Source organism: Mesocricetus auratus, unplaced genomic scaffold (assembly GCF_017639785.1).
Source record: "Mesocricetus auratus isolate SY011 unplaced genomic scaffold, BCM_Maur_2.0 Super-Scaffold_100006, whole genome shotgun sequence".
In the NCBI taxonomy this organism is placed as follows: domain Eukaryota; kingdom Metazoa; phylum Chordata; class Mammalia; order Rodentia; family Cricetidae; genus Mesocricetus; species Mesocricetus auratus.
This window is the reverse complement of record NW_024429190.1, coordinates 17,422,537-17,437,724: the sequence shown is the minus strand read 5'-3', so window position 1 is coordinate 17,437,724 and position 15,188 is coordinate 17,422,537. Positions and strand designations below refer to the sequence as shown.

The window sequence follows — 15,188 nt, the reverse complement described above, 5'->3', positions numbered from 1 at the left end:
AAGGAGACTCACCCGGCATCTGGCCAGCACACATCCCTGCAGACACCGACCCTTCGCCAGGAAGAACAGGGCCACCAAGGTCAGCACGAGGGAGATGAGGAAGGCTGTGATGAAGCCTGCTGCATGGAGGCCATGGTTAGGCAGAACCTACATGGAAAGAAGGGAGTCTGAGGTTCCCAGTCAGGTAGATGATCCCAAGGTAGACAAAAGACAGGTGCTGAGAAATACTCCAAGTCTACAAACCACAGAGACTAAAGGCAGGGGAGTGGCTGCCAGGGGCTGGGAGGGAAGGGATGAGAGCGACAGCTTATAGGTACTGAATTTCCCCTGGAAGTGATGTGAATGTTCTGGAACTATATAGTATTAATGGGTGCACAATACTTGATTCACACAATATCAATGCAATAAACTCCCCATTTTGTTATTATGTGTACACATACATGAATATGCACACACATGTACATACACACGTGCACATATATACACACACATGCGCGCGCACACACACACACACACACACACCATCCTCATTACAAAAACTGAAGCACCTCACTATATGTCAGGACATGTTCTAGAATTTGTTTTGTTTTGTTTTAAATATTTTATTTATTTATTATGTATACAATCTTCTGCATGCCAGCAGAGGGGATCAGATCTCATTCAAGGTGGTTGTGAGCCATCATGTGGTTGCCGGGAGTTGAACTCAGGACCTCTGGAAGAAGTCAGTGCTCTTAACCACTGAACCATCTCTCCAGCCCCCTTGTTTTGTTTTTCTAACTTGATTTAATTTTATTTCATGTGCACTGCATATATGTCTGAGTGAGGGTGTCTGGTCCCCTGGAATTGGAATTATAGACAGTTGTGAGCTACCATGTAGGTATTGGGAATTGAGCTTTGGCCCTCTTAACTGCGGAACGTCTCAAGTCATCTGAGCTTCCATTACTACTGCAAGTAGAGAAGGGCTCAGGGTATGGAATACTTAGGCAAGAGAAAGTGGATGTAGGATTGAATGACAAGATGCATGTGAGGATACAAAAGTTGACAGTGGCCCTGGATGACCTGTTTGGAAGACTAGTACCAGTGACACCCCTCTACTAGGGAGACAGGAACCAAAACTGAGGTTGTTAAAGTATTAGGTCCAGCCTCAAGTCATAATCCATAAACATCCCCACAGACAGCACAGCCAAATCCCACTACTAACCTCTGTCAGCAGAGATTCTGGGATACAAGTGAACCTATGCTGTGTAGAAAGCAAAAGAAGGTGACTGGCGGCCTCCATCCCCAGAGCACACTAACTTTCCTCCCTGCCTCTTGCAAAGAATCATCGCTCATCATGCCCACCCCTTTAATCACACATTTGCTGCAATCTTGCCTCTGACAGATTCTCCATAGCACTTATGAGGAGTGATACTGCACAAAAAGGCCTTTCAAGAAAACTTGAAAAGATGAGAATTCAATACCAAGATACAAAGACACAATGAAAGCTTGTTTAGAAAGTTTGACTTCAATTATGTGATAAATATATGTATAAGCTTGGAAGACAGGAAGCTAACACACTAGCAGGAGTTCTCTCTGATGGTGGGACTGCTGTCATTGTTCAGCTTTTCTGTGTGTGAGGAGGCTGGGTGCAGAGGGAATCTCAAGATGCCCAGCAGACACACAGTAATCCTGCCCACCTACTCTCCAAACTCAGGAGAAAGGGGATACACATGATGACTTTCCATACTCACCCACTCTCCCAAACACAGGAAATGGCACACACACACACACACACACACACACACACACACACACACACACACACACACTGCCTTTCCAAGCTCACCCACTTTTCAAAACACCGGAAAAGGGGACACAGACGACTTTCCCAGAAGAGGTGTCAACAAGTTTTGTTGAAATCTGTCGCTTGGCACTCCATATCCAAGGAGCAAGGGGGATGGTGGCTTGCTGTCCCAATGACCCGGAGGGGTGGCAGTGACAGTAAAAGACTCTTGGCTGGTGAATGTTCAGATTGGTTAAAGGAAGTATCAATCATAAATCACATGTCCTAATGAAGCCTCGAGATGATGGTTCATCTTAGTTGTCAACTTGACTAGATCTGGAATCATCTAGGAGATAGGTGTTGGGCACAGCCCTGGGGGATTTTCTTGATCAGGTCATTTGGATGACAAAACCTACACTAAGTATGGTTGATAACTTCCAGTGGCAGCCCAGATAGAAGGAGATCCGGTAGGGGAAGCTTCAGTCTTTGCCTTCTTGCTGGTGAGTTCATTGAATCTAAAAGCTCACCCACCCTGCTGCTGCTGCCACCTTCACACTCCACTGACACAGGAGCCCAGCTTCTTCTGCCTTCCAAGGTGCGCTGAGGACCAGAGACTCTCTAGGAATCCTCTAGGCCTTTGGAGCCACTCTGGAACCACTGAGACACCCAGCCTGGTCAGAGGAGAAGTTACTGTTTTCCCAGCCTCTCCTGTGTAAAGACGTCAGCTGCTGGACTATCTAGACAAGCACTTCTCAACCTGTGGATCCAGACCCTTTGGGGGTGAAACCATCATTTCACGGGGTCACATATCACATAGCCTGCACATCGATATTTACATTACAATTCATATCAGTAGCGAAATTACTGTCAGAAAGTAGTAATGAGTATAGTTTCATGGTTGGGGTCCCCACAACATGACGAACTGTATTAAAGGGTTGCAGCATTAGGAAGATTGAGAACCACTGAGCTAGACCATCTTGTACAAACCCATCTAAAAACCCCTCTAAATAAATTCATTTTATTGGTTCACAGAACCCTGACTAATACACTTGCTAATTTACCAATAGGGCAGAGCTTGGGAACACATCACAGAGGACTCCTCACAGCCATGGTGGAGTGGAGTACTATGTTCATGACCAGTTCCCAGGATCTCTGCACCCACTTCATTCACAATAAAATGAAGACACGGGGCCAGATCATCTTAAGGCCTCTTCCAGGCAGTCTCTTATGACAAGTGTCGAGCGCTGTCCAGAGGAGTAAGCCTGATACTGCAATACCATGGCAGTCTAGCAGGGGGCAAGCAACCTGCCTGGAGAGTAGGGGTAACCAGAGTCAGAGATGCTGGGCTGAGGGATGCCAGAGAGAAAGGCTGTGGGACCATGTGGAAAACAGGGTTCTAGGGGCCCCTGGAGGAATCAAGGGGGTTAACTTTTCGGATGGAACATCAATACGAAGCCCCTAATGAAGGAGCGCAGGAACATCTGTGTTCTAAGGAAGACAACTGAAATCCTGTGGTAAGTTGTTGAAGAGCACTGGAGGCAGGTAGGAACTCAGGGGCTGAGGTCAGGACAAGGGTCAGCGGGCTGGAAAGTGATGTTGCAGAAAAAGCAACAGTGATGACATGATTATCTGCACACCACCATCTCAACGCAAAGCCTCGTGGTTTTGCTAGTGTTACATCCAGCGGGCTTCAAGGGTCCTCTGTACATCATGTATTCGAGAATTCTCACTTCATAGCTAGGCATCTGGTATGGCATTCCTCCTCCTGTTAGTTACCGCATGCTCTTTACATAGCGGGCCTCTTGTCTTCTCTATACACTAGAAACACCTCTTCAAGTGTCTCACTTATCTTTCCTGCTTTTGTTTTTAAAAGTAAAATTTCCAACCACTTATACTTGAATTCTCCAGATTATTACTCATATTAGCTTTCTATATATTACTCTTTAGATAAATAGATATCTGATTAGAACATTCACCTCTACTGTTCCTTCAAGAGATCCAGTCATTTGGCCATAAATCCACACAGGACACCCTCTTCTCCCCATTTAATAAATTGCTTTACGCATGGACACATACCCACAAGCTCTCTATCTCTCTGGGAGCACTGCTGGCAGTGGACTCTGAATGATCATGGATAGAATTCTCTCGCTGTATGTCTTCATGTGTCCTGGGACCCTTCCCAGTGAGCACCACAACCTGCCATCTTGGTGCCTGCCAGTCAGCAGTGCCCAATCCACAGGCAGCAGGTGGGTCTGGAGGAATCTGAGACCTGCAGCCTAGGTCTTGCACCATGGGACACTCTGAGACTCTCCTCAAAAGAGGGGCAGACAATGACTGGGATGTGGGCAGTACACTGAGGAAATTTCTTAAGGCCTTGCTTTCCTTTACTGACTTGTCAGCTTGAGTCAGAAAATTAAAGAGGCATTGGGGTAGTTTGCACATACTCGGACAAGCCAGCCACACAGCAAGAGGATGCATGTCATTGTTCTGTCTGGCGACAATTCCTCCAGACACACTCTATAACCCTGTCACTTCTTCAAATACGCACTGTCAGGGGTCCAGCCTCACTGGCATGAATCTCCCCTCATGACACCTGGGGTTATGTCAATCCTACAGTCAGCATCAGATTAACCCTGAAGCTATGCACAGCAGACTCCAGCCCCAAGAGAACTGCACTGGGCCTCCCATAGGCTTCTAGTACCATAGTGGCTCCTCTGGATGTAACGACAGTCATTCCCACTGACCACAGAACACTGACAGGCAGTGGGTGCTGATGTACACAGAGACTTAAAGGAACACAGAGTTCTGCACAGACTCACCCATTTGCATTAATAGACACCCATGCCATGGTTCTCATTTGATGTCTAGGGAAGGTGAGGCCCAGACAGACTAGGACATGCTGAAGCTCACACACAGTTGGGATTCAAAGCAGGTCATGTGATCTTAGAGCCTGCTACACCCACAATACTGTGAAGCCTCGTTGCTCACACACAGCCTGTTCACACGCCCCATGTCTCCACTGCAGAGATCCTTGGGCAGGGGTACCTGGTGAGGGATAGCCTGCATCCTGCAGAGGCCCTCTTCCTTCTTTCCCAGAAGCAGTGTGCCGGTGAGAGGCAGCTGGAGCCCTGGAGAATGCCCCTTTCCATCCTTGTGGGAGGTCTGGGCCTTGGAGGCAGGGCACACCTCCCCATCATAATCATGAGGCCACCTGCCACCTCCTCAGCTGACTGGCAATCATCCTTGGTGACAATTAGCTCAATCAAGGGATATTTACTGACTGATTTTCACCTACCAGGTGAGGGAGGAAAGGAGCACAGAATGAACCAGATCAGGCTTCTTCCTTTGGAAGCTCTCAGACCAACAAAGAAAATGGTGATCTGTGACTTTGACTGTCTCGCTGACTGCAGACTTGCTAAAAGCTGGACTAAAAGCTTTCTTTCCATCTCTCCGTTGAGGGCCTTGACACCCAAGATGTGCTTTGGGGTAGGACAAAGGCAGTACAACCATCTGCAAGACCTGCAAGCAAGAGTTAACATGCCTGGCTTTGTTTCCTACTGTTCTCTAAAGGCCAGCCTGTAGGCTGGGTCATGGCCAGCATCTGGGGACTGACATCTGCAAGGGAGCCCACCATTCACTTGGCATGTTGTACAAACAGCATGGTCTCTGCTGAGCATCTGCCTCCTCTTGGAGTCAGAAATCGGTGTGAGCCAGGCAGAGGGTACCCGGGTGACATCAGTCCCTAAAGATATTCGCAGATGCTCCTATGACTCACCGCTGGGGAGTCCCCGGAGAGGGCCTGACAGTCACTGAGGACTTTCACCAGATTTCCCGCTTTCATCCTTTGCTAACTTCGCTGTGTGGCTGTGTAAGCCGCTTTCCTTGCTATGACAAAATGCCCAATAAAAGCAACTTAAGGGAGGAAGGGTTTCCTCTAGGTTACATTCGATCATGGCAGGGAAGACACAGCAGGAGCTCAAAGCATCTGCTCACATCACATCCAGTCAGGAAGCAGGGAGTGATGAGCACTGCTGTTCAGCTTGCTTTCTCCTTTTTATTTAGTCTAAGCCCCTAGCTCTACTCAGGGTACGTATTCTCCTCAGTTACGCCACTCTGGAGATGACCTCCTAGGCACGCCCGGTAGTGTGTCTTTCGAGAGATACTAGACCCTAAACTGAGTTGACATTCAAGTAATCTTTCACCAGTTCAGTCAGTCATGAGAACAACCACTAGTCTCTGAGGTCACCACTCAGAGGGCAGGCCATTCTAGCCATAGAATCTTGGGAAAACTACTGGACCTCAGTTTCCCCATCTGTGAAGTGGAGGTGATTTAATAATGGAATCTCTCTCACACACCTGTGTCAAAGATGACATGATTGAGAATTTGTGAGCTGCGCAGGAGACATGGCCCCTGAGATTCAGAGGGAGTGTGGGGTGCCATTGTGTGGTTTGGTCACATTCAAGAGTCAGCTTGATGGAGTTAAGGAACACAGGTGGAAATCTTGACTTTGGGTGTGTCTATGAAAGATCAGCAGGTGAGCCAAAACAGACTAAGAAAAACTATATTCAGAATGTGAATGTAGACAGGTGTCCAGACCCACCCTACCTATGGGTGCACTTGGACAACACCCAGATTCAATCCATTGTGTCTGTATAGATGCTGCCTCATTGGCTGGATCAGAATGGAACCAAGCCAGGGGCAAGATGAATGTGTCTGTATCTCCTGGTGTAGGGACACATTCCTCCTGTCTGGTTCATGGACCACACACCCCTGGGCACTAGGTTCTCAGACTTCCATCCTCAGATGAGTCATACCATCAGTATTCCAGAACCAAGGACTTCCCACTTGGACTATGCCTCATGGCTGGTATGCAGAAACTTCTTGGCTTCCCTTAACATGTGAGCCAGTACACACTATGGACTCACACCCCACCCCTTCCCAGTGAAGGCTGACTAACCCACAGAGTGAGTCACACGTGTTAGACATAGGAAAATGAGTGTGTGTGCCAGGAAGAACCTCACTGCCAAACAAAAAGGGAAACAGATTCCTGATGAACAGTATGTCCTGTCTGCCGCGCAGCCTGTGTCTGAGAACGTGCGGAGGGTGTCGGGGATTGACAACACAGAGACTTGTTCAACGATGTAAAGAAAACTTTAAGCAGGCCCCAAAAAGGTTCAAGAAAACTTCCTAAGAAAAGCTCCCACCAGAGAAGCTTCTGCTCTCTCCTCTACCCTGGCTGGTTCCGCTCTGACACCAAAAACTGATCTGGGCGTGGCAGAAGAGGTGGTTAGTCTTTGGACAAGGTCGAGGTCAGGGTGGTTTCTGTGGGCAGGCCTTTTCCAGGAACTTAATGCCCCCAGGCATTGTATTGTTTTTAGTAAACATGTTTTTAGTAAACATTGTCTTACAGCTGCCTACTCCCAGGCAGAAGGGGAAGTGGGTCTCTGCTCAAGGTCTGGTGTTCCCACACAGTAGAAGCAGAGAGACTACCTGTAGAGACAGTGTCCAGGCATAATCTGAGAACACAACCTGTCCCTGGCAGCTGGGCCGGTGGCAACCCTGGGGACAGGAAAGAATGTGATGACTGCTGCAGGATATTTGATCACACTGTGTGAAAATGTCTCTGCTTACTTCACTTATCTAAGGCACCTTCTGATCGACTTAACAAACAGCTGAGTGGCCAATAGCTAGACAGGAGAGGATAGGTGGGACTTCCGTGGAGAGAGAGGAACTCGGGGAAAGAATCAGAGAAGAGGGATTCTGCAGCCAGACACAGAGGAAGTGGAACACTTGGTACTGAGCAGAGGTAATGAGCCATGTGTCAAAACACAGATTAATACAAACAGGTTGATTTAAGTTTCAAGAACGAGTTGGGAACAAGCCTAAGCTAAGGCCAAGCTTTCGTAATTAATACAGGCTCTGTGTCATTATTTAGGAGTTGGCAGTCTAAAGAAAGACCCACTACAGAAGACCAGCAGCACACACAGGTGGACAGTGGTATTTCAGCCCACCAGGCAGTGGCTGGCACATCCCGGTCAGGTAGAGAAGGTATTGCTTGCTTTTCTGCGGCCAAACACCTGACAAGAAACTTAGGAACAGTTTATTTCGGCTCACAGGACACAGGGTACCTGTTCAGGGTACAGTCCATCATGGTGGGGAAGGCATGGCCTCAGGAGTGTGATATGGTCAGTCACATTTATCCACAGTCTGGGAGCAGAGAGAGGTGAATACTGGTGTTCAGCAACTTCCTCCTTTAGAGTCTGTTCCATACCCCAGCCAGGGGATGGCACCCACATTTAAGATGGATTTGTTTTTTTCACCTCACTTAACTCAGTCTAGAAACTTCCTCACAGACATGCACAGAGGCTTGTTTCTGTGGCAGTGTGAATAGAAAGTTTCCTCACAGGTTCATGTTTTTGAGCATTTGGTCACCAGTCAGTGTGCTGTTTTGGGGAATGTTATGGAACCTTTAGGAGGTGTGGCCTTCCTGGAGGAAGCACATAGTGGGGTTGAGCTTTGAGAGTTCATAACCTGGTTCTACTTGTTCTGTTTGTGGGTGAAGATAGCATCGTTCAGTTTCCTGGTTCTGCGGCCAGGCCCTCCTTCCATGATGGACTCTCATCCCTCTGGAACAGTAAGGCCAAATGAATTCTTCCTTCTATATGCTGCCTTGGCCACAGTGTTTTGTTGCAGCAACAGAAACTGATTCAGTTTCCATGGTGATCCTAAGTTCCATCAGGGTGGCACTCAAAGTCAGCCATCACAGAAGGTCACCAAGAGAACCAGTCTCGGAACCCACAGGGCCTAAGACCATGCATGTCGGGTATGTCAAGGCCAGTGGCCAACACGTCCCCTTGGTTCTGAGGTCCGGCCAACAGTGGCGACACAGCACAGGCCTAGGTGGTCATGAGTACAGAATGGATCTGAACACCGTCTTACCATTATCTTTTCTTCCACTGTGACGGTAAAGTGGGCTTTTAGCTGGGTTCTGTTCTGGGAAAGAGAAAAGAAATGCTTCAGTCACATGGAGTCTGACCCACAGGGAACGTGTGGCACTAGTCCAACCCACACACCTGGTAACTGGCCCCTGGATGCTGGGTAAGGCAGGGTTTGTCCAACTCCTAAAGCCTCTTCAGGAAACAGTGGGGCTGGGCCTGCAGCTTCTCTGCTGGAGACTGTGGAAACCCAAACCCATGTCCTGAGGGCTAGGAAGGGGCACAGCTCTCTGTGGCAAACTTGCCTGTCTAAACTTAGGCAAGGTGTTCATTCATTCCATGTGCCTCAGCTGTCTCATCTGTGAAATGGGAGCCTAGTTGAATGTAAAGGTGACTGGGGAATAAGACTAATTAATGTGGAACATGGCAGAGAAGGGAGGGGGAGGAGGCTTTCAAAAGGGAAGCTTCCCTTGTCAGTAGGTGACATCACCCAGGGAAGGGAGAAAGCAAAGGAGAGAGAGGGAGGGAGGGAGGGAGGGAGGAAGAGAGGGAGGGAGAGAAGGACGGAGGAAGGAAGGGAGAGAAGGAGGGAGGGAGAGAGGGAAAGAAGGAGGGAGGGAGAGAAGGAGGGAGAGAAGGAGGGAGGGAGGGACAGAGAGAAGGAGGGAGGGAGAGAAGGAAAGAGGGAGAGAAGGAAGGAGGGAGGGAGAGAAGGAGGGAGGGAGGGAGGGAGGGAGAGAAGGAAAGAGGGAGAGAAGGAAAGAGGGAGAGAGGGAGGGAAGGAGGGAGGGAGAGAGGGAGGGAAGGATTGCTCCTGTGCCCTTGGGGTCATTATTCCCAAGCACCCATCCAGGGCAGTGACAGGTCCCAAATGAGAATGACAGAGTTACCTGTGAGGGGCTCTGGAAGACGAGCAAGGCTGGAAGGTCCAGGATATCTCCAGTCCCCAGAGCTGTGGGGTCCAGCGAGGCCATGTAGCTGACAGAGTAGCACTCTCCCACTGCTCAGAGAGAACAAGTGTAGGTCAAGAAGGAGACAGGCCTCCTCACACCAGGTCACACCCCTAAATAGCCCCTGCCCCTGGCCTAGCCACATCCCTGGCCCCTGCAACCCTGCAGCTGCCACAGCTGTGTACCAGCCCAGGCCTCCAGCAAGAAGCATCTGGATTTCATTCACCCCAGGGGATTCTGGGAGTGTTTCATTCACCCCAGGGGATTCTGGAAGTGGTCCGTTGGGGAGAATACATTAGAATTTGCTCTAAGTGTCCCTGCCAGAAGCAGGCACACCCTGATAGAAGCAGGGCTAGTCTCTTGGCCCCTTTATCCCTCTGTAGCACACTTGTCTGAGAACTCTACCCAGAGAAAACAGGACCTTGGTTCCTGCAGGGGTCCCGTCTAGCAGCTGGATGAGACAGAGATGATATGCTACGTTTAAATTAGAGATGGCAAGGCCACTGTGTAGAAAGCAGGGAAGACGAGAGTGGGGCCTGGGAACCAGTTTGTCTAGAAATATCAGCGCATCCACTTTGCTTTCTTACAAGCACAAACGTTAAAGGGGTGGGAAGGGGAAGGCATTGGCAGCCACCTTCCAGGACCACAGTGCTCATGCCCGGATCATCCTTGCACATACCTGCAAGAGGTTTAACGAAAACAACCCGTTCTCATCTGCGGAGTGCAGGAGACACTGCACTGTGGGGACTGTATCAGCCAGGTGGTAAATAGAAACCACTTAGCTCTCAGGCCTCCATCTTACACATTTTTTAAAAATTGGCGGGGGGAGTGTTGGGGAAGTCCTGTGTATATGTCAATAAAGCACTGCTGGCCAATAGGGAATCAAGATAGGTGGGACTAGGAGTCCAGGAGGACTCTGGGAAGGAGAAACACAAGGAGTCAAGATGTAACACCATGGGGTAAGAAGCCCGGAAACCTGTCCGGTAAGAGAGATACTTAGATTAACAATTATGGGATAAATACTTAAGTCGGAGCTAGCCAGTAAGAAACAAGCAAGGCCAACAGCTTCATAATTAATATAGCCTCCTGTGTGTTTATTTGGGACTGATGCGGCTCTGGAACCAGGCTGGTGGGAAGGCTTCTCTCAAGGAAAAGTCTTCCCTTTACAGGGGGGAGAACAAACAATGATGATGATGATGATGATGATGATGATGGGGCCAGGGATCAGAGAGATAGGAAAGCAGTGTCTGATGGGCCATTTGACTTTTAGAATCATTCACTGGGTGAGGGGTTGTCTGTCTCCTAACATGAAAGCCAGCATTGTGTGCCGGTGTGGTAGGGTCAGGATCAGGTGACTTGGACTATGTCCTCAGGAAACTCAGCATCCTGGACAGAGGGGAAGGCCTGACATAAACAGGAGAAAAGAGCACCAAAAATGAAAAGATGACCCAGTATCTACCAGGCCAGGGCACTTCCTACATGTTACCTTCCCACATCACTACGACCTTGACCTCACCCAGTGGCATGCTTGGTACAGGCAAGGAGAAGTATGCCTTGTGAGGTGGAGCAGAATTTAGTGAGCACTTTGGGTGAGGCACTGCTTGAGCAGGGATATTCAAGAGATAGGTCCCATGGGCACTTGGAGGGAGAAGGAGGGCTTGGAGCTGTGAATCAGATGTGTATGCTCTGAGTAGGACAGAGGGACCTCTCAGCACTGTCCAAGGAACAGGCATGACCCAGCAGGAGTGAGATCCATGAAAGATACTAGAAAGCAAAGAGTAGGCAGTGAGACCCACAGCTAGGAACATCTGGAAGGGCACTGAAAGAGTAGGCAGTGAGACCCACACCTAGGAACATCTGGAAGGGCACTGAAAGAGTAGGCAGTGAGACCCACAGCTAGGAACATCTGGAAGGGCACTGAAAGAGTAGGCAGTGAGACCCACAGCTAGGAACATCTGGAAGGGCACTGAAAGAGTAGGCAGTGAGACCCACACCTAGGAACATCTGGAAGGGCACTGAAAGAGTAGGCAGTGAGACCCACACCTAGGAACATCTGGGAAGGGCACTGAAAGGGAACCAAAGGCAACCAAGGACCATGTCACATGACCTCGCTCATCCCACTCTCTCTGTGTTCTGAGGCACCAACATGCACAGGATCTCTGAAGTCCAGGTTGCTCAGGGGCTTTCTAGAAGCCACTCAGTCAAGCTGACAGGATGAGCTGAATCTCTGACAATCTGCTCTGTCACAGCCCATGTGCCATTTTCTGAACACCAGCCTAAGAATCAACCAGGAGATTTGTTTCTATATCATTGAAAGGAGAGCCCTGGGGGTGGTTTCCCTGGGATATAAAAAATTTAGAGTCTCATTTAAAACAGAGCCACCAAACAAGTCACTGGTTGTGGGCTCCACCAGTTTCTGTCACAGCACTGTGTTAAGAAAGATACCAAGGGCTCATCCAGGCCCACGGGTAAGGAGAGCAACGCTGAGCAGTGTGGGCCCCACCTCAGAAGTGCCTGTGGGAAGGTGAAGGGCTGCAGGGTAGAGCAGCTTCCCAGACGGATGAGGCTAAGCCACCTGCTTCCATCATGGCACAGCTGCTGCCCATGGCCCTGGGCAAGCCCCCCACCCACTCCAGCTTTAGTTTCTTCATCTGTACTTCAGATGTTTACCAACAATAAGGGTGTCTCTAACCTCCTGGGAGAAAGGGTGTCTCTGAAGTTACAGTCACAGCAGAACCCAGGAACACACCTAAGGTTTGCTTATTTAAACATGGATAGCGGACCTGAGGGGGGAAGGGGGCTTGTGGGAGCCGGCGGTCCACACCACCAGCTGCAGGAGGCCTGTGGAAGCGGGCAGTCCACACCACCAGCTGCAGGAGGCCTGTGGGAGCGGGCAGCCCACACCACCAGCTGCAGGAGCTGCAGGAGGCCTGTGGGAGCGGGCAGTCCACATCACCAGCTGCAGGAGCTGCAGGAGGCCTGTGGGAGCGGGCAGTCCACATCACCAGCTGCAGGAGCTGCAGGAGGCTTGTGGGAGCGGGCAGCCCACACCACCAGCTGCAGGAGCTGCAGGAGGCCTGTGGGAGCGGGCAGTCCACACCACCAGCTGCACTTTGGCTCTGGATTGCTCCCAAAGGGCTATGCACTGAAGGCCTGCTCCCAGATGTGTGGCTCTATTGGCAGTGGAGGTGAACTGTTCAAAGCTTCCAGATAGCGGGGTATATCTATCCTCAGAAGGGATCATGGGAATCTGTTTGCTGCCTTCTTTCTTTCAGTTCCACACCATAGTAAGGTAGACTGCTCCATGTCATCACATGCTGCTGTCATGTTGTGTCACCCAAAGCAATTGGGAATGAAACATCTACAACTACGAGCCAAAATGAACCTCTCCCCTTTACAAGATATTTAGCTCATATTTTGTAACAGTAAGGGAAATATCAATGAACAACATGCTAACACATTTAGTATTAATCTAAATGCTTCATGATTATCCTTGGCTGAGACTGACAATAGTCCACCTTAGTTTTTGTCTAACACAACTCAAAAATATCTGTCCATCTTCCTGACTAGCAGTAGCTCTGGTCCACAGGGTCAGGGGTCACTATAAACTACACGTGTGTCATTGATTCACTATAAACTACATGTGTGTCATTGATTCACTATAAACTACATGTGTGTCATTGATTCATTATAAACTACATGTGTGTCATTGATTCATTATAAACTGCATGTGTCTTGATTCACTATAAACTACACGTGTGTCACTGATTCACTATAAACTACATGTGTGTCATTGATTCATTATAAACTACATGCGATTGATTAACTATAGACCACCCATGTGTCATTAATTCACTATAATTCACAGATCTACCATTGCATCCAACTGAAGCTGATGAAAAAACTGGGACTGTATTTTAAAAACACCTGGCAATTCTTCCCCAACCCCACCTCTGTCTAAAGCAAGCAGGAAACCCATGGATTTAATGGCAGACACTGGGGGTTTCAGGGGCTCCCAGCTTGCCATGGTAGGCGAGCTCTGCTGTGGCCATCCCTAAGGGAACACAGGAAGGTATTCTAACACATGTCCCACAGTGACCTGCAGCATCTGTGGTTACCTTGCAGAAACCTCTTTCTGAAAGTCTGGATTCCGTTCTGAGTCTTATTTCCAGGGGACTCCTTCACAACGAGGCTGGTGATCTCGTCCAGCACCAGCAGGTCCGAAAGGTTGGTTGACAAGGGTGTCCTGGTGTTGTTCACTGACAGCTGCACGAGCATGGCCTGTGATTCGCTCTGCCCAGACACCTAGGACAGGAGCAGAGTGGGTGAGGGCAGAGCCTGTAGACCTGGCTTCCGGTGGTGACCCACAAGCCTGAGCCCCAGAGGCTCCTGATGTGAGAGTTGAGGGAAGGGGTTGACCCTCACTTGTCAAGCTGTGGCTTAGGGACAGTTTCAGAGAAACCAGGGCCCTGAGATGCAGTGAACTCATCCCCATCGAGAAATCTCCTGAGTACAGAACCTTGTTAGAACAGGGTCACTGTGACACCTGGTGTTCCAAAACTGAGGAAATAACAGCTCTGCCCAAGTCACTGAAGAAGCAACCCTGATGGCACAGTCAGATCTCAGAGGGACATTTGCTTTCCAGAGGGTCCTGTCTTCCTGGCTGGTCTTCTCCACCCAGGTTCTGCGTCACCAAAAGTGCGACATGCTATGTTTGAATCTGGAGCCCTGAAGGCCTGGTCCCTAATTCATAGCATTGTTAGACAGTAGCATCACCTGGATTGGGAAGATGGCTCAGTGGGTCAAATACTAGATGTGCAAATGTAAATCCTCAGATCCCATGTAAGATACCAAGAAGAGAGCAGATCCCTGGAGAAAGCTGGTTAGCTAGACTAGCTGCCCTGGTGAGCTCTGGTTCAAGTGAAGAGGCTTCTCAACAGACAAGGTGGAGTGTGATTAATGATGATGGCCCCTGCCATCAGTCTCTGGCCTCTATATGCATGTGCAAACACACACACACACACACACACACACACACACACACACACACCAAGAAAGAGGAGGAAGACGGGTGGGGAGTACTATCAACTTTAAGCTGCATAGCCTGAGGGGAAGTTTTACATCACTAGGGGACAAGACCTAAAAGTAGGGATTTCAGGACCAAAGTGTCTTACTCTTCTTCCTTTGTTCACTTTCTGGCCACCATGAGGTGATCAGACCTCTCCTGACACTGCTCCAGGGGTGACATACTGACAGGCCAGAGCAATAGAACTAACCAGTCGCAGGCTGGAATATTCAGAATTGTGGGGAGGAAACAATCTTCTCTCTTTATAAGCTGATAGTCTCAAGTATTCTGTTACAGAAGCTCCACGCCTAGAGGAGAGTCCTGAAGATAAGCCTGATGCCAGAGCTGGGTCAGGCTGTCCCCGCAGGCTGTCCCTGCCCAGATGCTGGAGAGCTGGCTCTCTGCAGACTCTGCTGGGTGAGCCGTCCACACACCAGGAGCTCACTCCTGCTCCCCTGTGACTCCCTGCCTCTGC

At 49.4% G+C, this 15,188-nt stretch overlaps 1 protein-coding gene across 1 annotated transcript in view; it reads right to left on the bottom strand.

Moving 5' to 3' along the window:
- Positions 1-15,188, bottom strand: part of Evc2 (EvC ciliary complex subunit 2) — a 101,363-nt gene that overhangs the window by 78,487 nt on the left and 7,688 nt on the right. The window contains exons 3-6 of the mRNA XM_013112441.3: positions 13,767-13,953; positions 9,589-9,698; positions 8,703-8,756; positions 13-147 (exon numbers count right to left, since the gene is read on the bottom strand). Of these exons, the coding sequence (XP_012967895.2) occupies positions 13-147; positions 8,703-8,756; positions 9,589-9,698; positions 13,767-13,953 (486 nt within the window). The remainder of the gene's footprint in view (positions 1-12; positions 148-8,702; positions 8,757-9,588; positions 9,699-13,766; positions 13,954-15,188) is intronic.